This window comes from Theobroma umbraticum, unplaced genomic scaffold (assembly GCF_002168275.2).
Source record: "Theobroma umbraticum cultivar Fairchild unplaced genomic scaffold, ASM216827v3 scaffold_130.0, whole genome shotgun sequence".
Classification (NCBI taxonomy): Eukaryota; Viridiplantae; Streptophyta; class Magnoliopsida; order Malvales; family Malvaceae; genus Theobroma; species Theobroma umbraticum.
Genome location: NW_018397264.1, coordinates 795,203 through 800,272, shown reverse-complemented (window position 1 = coordinate 800,272; position 5,070 = coordinate 795,203). Strand labels below are relative to the sequence as shown.

Here is a 5,070-nt window from a genome sequence, read left to right as displayed (position 1 = left end):
GCCTTACCTGATCCATTAAGTGGTGATCATCTTATATCTTATACAAAAGAAGTCATCATTCATATATGTTATTAAATCTTTTTTTTTTTGAATTCAGCTTATGTCATCGGTCAATTCTTATATGTTGTTGAACTTAAACTTAAATAAAGGATTGTATGATTTACAATACAAAACATTTTTTTTTGTATATATGAGAGAGGTATAAGAGGGGGCAAAAATTCAAATATTTGACCCTAATCCTACTTAAGTTTAAGTTGTTACAAAATAATAACTTTACACACATAGGTATATGTGACATAAGTTTGTCTGTGCATACGAGTAAGGGAATGTCATTTTAATTGCCATGTTAGCCTTTTCTCCTACCTGATGTTGACATAAAATTAAAAGATATTTTTATTTTATCTTTTCTTAATTCGTATGAATATAATTTTTTATTTTAGTTCCAATGTCAACATCATATAGGAAAAAAAGACTAAGATAATAGTTAAATTGGCATTCCCTTAGAATTTAACAGAGGGTAATAGTAGATTGTCTAAGTGAAGTAATGTTAGTGACTAAAATAAAAATTTTAGGATAATGGTAGCAAAAATATAGTAATCTGACAAATTGAAGTAATTAATATTGTAATTTACTCTACACATGTACACATATATACATCTGCCTACGTATGGAAGCTCATATGGTTTTGAAAAAAGGGAAAATACTTCCATTTCCATAAACTCTAACATTTACAAAATTGGAATATCAAAAGCTCTTCATTTTTCTTCTTACATAAACAGGACTTTTGAAATTGATTGACAATTTTCAATTCTAGTCTTTGGAATGTTCCTTTAAAGACAAACCATAATAATATGTTATAAGCATGAATTCCACATAAATATGATTACAAGTAAACAAATTAAATTCATGTACCAGACCCCAACAAGTACTGGTTTGAGATTAGGCATTTGTGAAAAAAATAATTTGGTTGTAATTTTTTTTTATATCGCCCCTTTTTTCTTTTTGTGTCTCCTAGAATATTCATTTATTCTTTTCTGTTGAATTTTGAAGCAACAAAGTCTTTGTGAATCAAAAAGGTCAATTCCGTAAATTGGGTATGTTGAATAATTATTTCATGTGGGGGAACGGAGGCCCTCATGCAGGAAACAAACAACTATACAACTACATCATGTAGGTATGGGATGAGCTGCTCCTTTAAATACCCCTCAAAGACCTGCAGTGAAAAAGAAAAAGGGCAAAGGCCAAAGATTTTGACAATATAAAGTTGAGCTAAGGATTAGAGGCAGCATCATGTCTTCTAGAGATCGAAAGAAAGCAGCTGTTTATCAGAAATTGCAGCAGCTTCGCTCTGTTGCCAACTCCAGTGCTGTAATTTGCCCTAAAACTCTTAATTTTAAGCATAATAATCGAAGTTTTTCTCTCCTGATTCTTATCGTTCTTTTCTATTCTATCTTAACAATGAAACCATGAGATAACATCAAGAACAAGAACGCCTAAAAGCATATGTTGAATCAAAAAAATCCCTACATATTTAAGTCCGTGAGATTAAGAGCAGGTGTGAAGACCTTGTTGATGGCGTGAGGGTGACGATGATCATGATATTTTATTTCGTTTTCTATTTGGTTAATTATTGATTCTTATGTTGTGGGCAGGTGAACAAGACCTCAATCATTGTAGATGCATCAAGATATATAGAGGAGTTGAAAGAAAAGGTGGACAAACTGAACCAAGAAATTGAAACTTCACAAATTTCAACTTCCCAGAATCCTCTGCCTATGGTACTGAATATATATATACATATCTATATATATACATATATATATATATACATACAAGCGTGTTTCGCTTATTGATTTAAACATTTCTTCTTGTTCTCCTTTTCTGCATCTGCTTGCTATCTAACTAGCAAGCAAAACAACCCCACACGCTTCCTTTATTGATTTTAAGTTTCTTATTTGGTTTCAGCAGGTTACTGTGGAAACCCTAGAGAAAGGTTTCCTTATTAATGTGTTTTTGGAAAAAAACTGCCCCGGTTTGCTTGTTTCCATATTGGAAACCTTCGAAGAGCTTGGCCTCGACGTGCTGGATGCTAGGGTTTCTTGCGAAGACAATTTCCAACTAGAAGCGATTGGAGGAGAAGTAAGTATGGTAATTCGATAATTATTTTCTCTTTAATCCCAAAGTGGGGTTTCAATTACAAGAGAAGTGAATTTCTTCTGGCACAATTGATTATACATTCGAATGCGATTCGGATATGTCTTGTCATGTAGGGTTTTCCATTTCCTTTCTTTTCCCTTTTGCCTTTTGGACTAAAAGCACTATCTGGTTTAGTACTTGTGCATTTTACTTATTTGGTTCGATTTTTTTATTTTAAAAAAAAAAGGAAGACAACGATGAAGAAAGAAGAAACCTCACATGTAAATTGTACAACATGGGTTTAAACCACACAATTTTAAAATTTTTTTTTTCATTAATGTACCGTCACAATAATGGGTGGTTAGCATTGGATTCATATCTTGCTTGGATGTGCTACGAGAAGCTAATGGTACTTTGCATTGACTGCACTTTTTGTTCTTTTAATTTTGATTTGTATACCCCTTCTTTCCGACTCCTTTTAAACGCATTTTCTAACGCTAGAATTATTGATTTTTCAGAATCAAGGTAACGCTGAAGGCATCGATTCTCAGATGGTTAAGCAAGCAGTGCTGCAAGCGATCGGTAAATGGAGTAAAACTGGCGAGCAGGATTAGGACTTCTCTCTGTTTTCTTTTGGATTGGATCTCTTCATCGATTCCTTTGATGGGTTGCAGTTGCATTGTAACAACTTTATCTTTATCAATGGAAGTTTTTAACTTTTAATTTTTCTTTATCAAAAAATAACCCAGATACCTTGCATCATTAATTTATTTTCTAACAAAAATAATACTGCAGTAATAATGATACCATAACAAATAGAAAACCTCTGTGCACGGTAAAAAACAAAAAGAGAAGACAAATAAATAATTTCTTATTTTATTTTTGCATAATTGTTATTGGTTTTTGGATTTAGTTTGATAAGTATTTGATGGAATAATGAAGTCAAGTGGCTACCTTCCTTGGATCTTTAGAACCTTCTTACAATTTTCAAGGAAAATCCTTCCAAGTTAGCTATAATTAAAATGGTTGCTGAATTGCTGATCAAAAGCTATCTAAAAAGTCGAGATAAGAAATAATAGCTGTTGATAAAGGACATTAGTACAGTACAAATTTCACATTGGATATATAGAATCTTGCGAAAGAAAAGTGCATAGTTAAACTTACATGATAATTTTTTTTTCTTCAAGTACGGGCTGAATTTTTATACTCTCTTTCTCTGTACTTTGTAATCCCCTGTCATGATCTTGCTCACCCTTATTCATGATTTTGACAATAGAATTGAGGGTTATTTGTAGTTTGAATACTCGTTATCTATGGTGTCCAGGATATAAATCTGTCATTGTAGAAAGAAAATGCAAACAATATCACATTTACCACAGTAAATAGATAAATTTTTAGTTTCTTTGAGTTCCCTACAAGAAATTTTACTTGTTGTCACTTTTATAACATTGCAAAATTTATCTTTTACAGTTTAAAAAGCTGTAACTGAAAATCGTGAATTATATTTCGCAGCAATAATATACATAGAAATTGCACTCAAGTTGAACAGGCTTAAAACTCATCTTAAACACGGGAACAAAGTATTCTTTGGCAATGTGGAGAGCACTATTAATGTTATGAAGAACAAGGTTGAGGAGTTTGATATTATCTGCAGCTTGAGGGACCTCGCAATGATGAGTGTAATGCTGAAAGAATTACCATTCAGCAACTATGGTCTGCCTCACGTCAACGAGAATCTATTTGGCGCTAGAAATCTCGTATCTAGTGGCTTTAAGGAAGGGGGTAGAAACACTCGCTTTTTCTAGTGCAAGGCTAAAGTTCCATCTTGCCGAAACTTTATAGCGGGAAACTTAATTAACGGCGTTTGGGTCTCTCAACCTGATGAGGTACGTCGTGTTACTTTTAAATTCTTTAAGAACTTTTTTAATTGCAACCATTGGCCCTGCCTAGTATTTGATTGCTTTCCGTTAAAAAGGTTAGCACTTATGATGCTAGTAATCTTAGGGCATCGATAACTATGGAGGAACTCAAGTATACCATAAGGGGTTGTGTCGAGGCAAAAGGCCCTGGACCCGACGAGTATAATCTCAACTTTTTCAAGGATAGTTGGGCTTTCATAAAAAATGATCATATGCCTTCATTTCTGACTTTATGTCTACCGGTAAGCTGCACAAATGACTTGACTCTTCATTTATTACATTGATTCCTAAAGTGCAATGTCTTACCTCTTTTAAGAGAGTACTGTCCCATCAGTCTTGTCAATTCCCTATACAAGATCATAGCCAAGATCCTTGCTAATAAGCTTAAGGCGGTCATATTTACAGTGATCAATGACTGTCACAGTGCTTTTGTTAAAGATTGTCAAATCATGGATGGTATTATGGTGATCAATGAAATCATTCATAGTATGACACACAAGCTTCAAGATGATGAGCGTATCATTCTCAAATTGGACTTTGGAAAAGTTTTTAATTGTGTTGATTGGGGTTACCTATTTTGTGTTAAGCAATCAATGGGCTTTAGGTATAAATGGTGTAGTTGGATTTGTAAGTGTATTTCTAAAGTGCAAGTCTCAGTTTTGATTAACGGTTCTATTATTTTGAATTCCTAATGAAGCGTGAGCTTCGCTAGGGTGACCCATTATCACCTTTCCTTTTATTATGGTAGTGGAAACTTTACACCTCACTCTTGTCAAGGCGAAATCCCTTATACGCTTTAGAGGTATTACTCTTTCTCCATATGGTTTCTCTATCTTTCAACTCTAGTTTGCAGACAACACAGTCATTTTAATGTGTCCGGAAGTCTAAGGTGCCCTTAATCTATGATGTATCTTGTGTTTCTTTGAGCTAGCTTCAAGCCTTCGCATCAACTTTCAACAGACATGCATCTTTCTAGTGGGCACTCTAGACTCTAAAAGCAATGAGATTTCTTCTG

The 5,070-nt window shown here is 33.6% G+C and overlaps 1 protein-coding gene across 5 annotated transcripts; it reads left to right on the top strand.

Moving 5' to 3' along the window:
* The first annotated feature begins 1,237 nt into the window (after nucleotides 1-1,237).
* LOC110421909 (transcription factor bHLH61-like) lies at nucleotides 1,238-5,064 on the top strand. Of its 5 annotated transcripts, none has more exons than XR_002445674.2 (5): nucleotides 1,238-1,368; nucleotides 1,653-1,778; nucleotides 1,966-2,139; nucleotides 2,655-2,817; nucleotides 3,649-5,064. XR_002445674.2 is itself a non-coding variant. In XM_021435639.2 (4 exons), exons 1-4 carry the CDS (start codon nucleotides 1,291-1,293, stop codon nucleotides 2,748-2,750), a joined length of 471 nt encoding a protein of 156 aa, XP_021291314.1. In that variant the 5' UTR covers nucleotides 1,238-1,290; the 3' UTR covers nucleotides 2,751-5,064. The 5 variants fall into 5 exon arrangements, 2 of the variants coding, with proteins under 2 accessions (XP_021291314.1, XP_021291313.1); XR_016351531.1 differs by having other exon boundaries at nucleotides 2,655-4,022; nucleotides 4,141-5,064; XR_016351532.1 differs by having other exon boundaries at nucleotides 2,655-4,857; nucleotides 4,987-5,013.
* Nucleotides 5,065-5,070: the final 6 nt, after the last annotated feature.

Excerpts from the sequence above, each read along its gene's own strand:
- LOC110421909 (XM_021435638.2), top strand. The coding sequence starts at position 1,291 with ATGTCTTCTAGAGATCGAAAGAAAGCAGCTGTTTATCAGAAATTGCAG. Across the intron at positions 1,369-1,652 it reads CTGTTGCCAACTCCAGTGCT|GTGAACAAGACCTCAATCAT; the intron begins GTAATTTGCCCT and ends TGTTGTGGGCAG. Across the intron at positions 1,779-1,965 it reads CCCAGAATCCTCTGCCTATG|CAGGTTACTGTGGAAACCCT; the intron begins GTACTGAATATA and ends ATTTGGTTTCAG.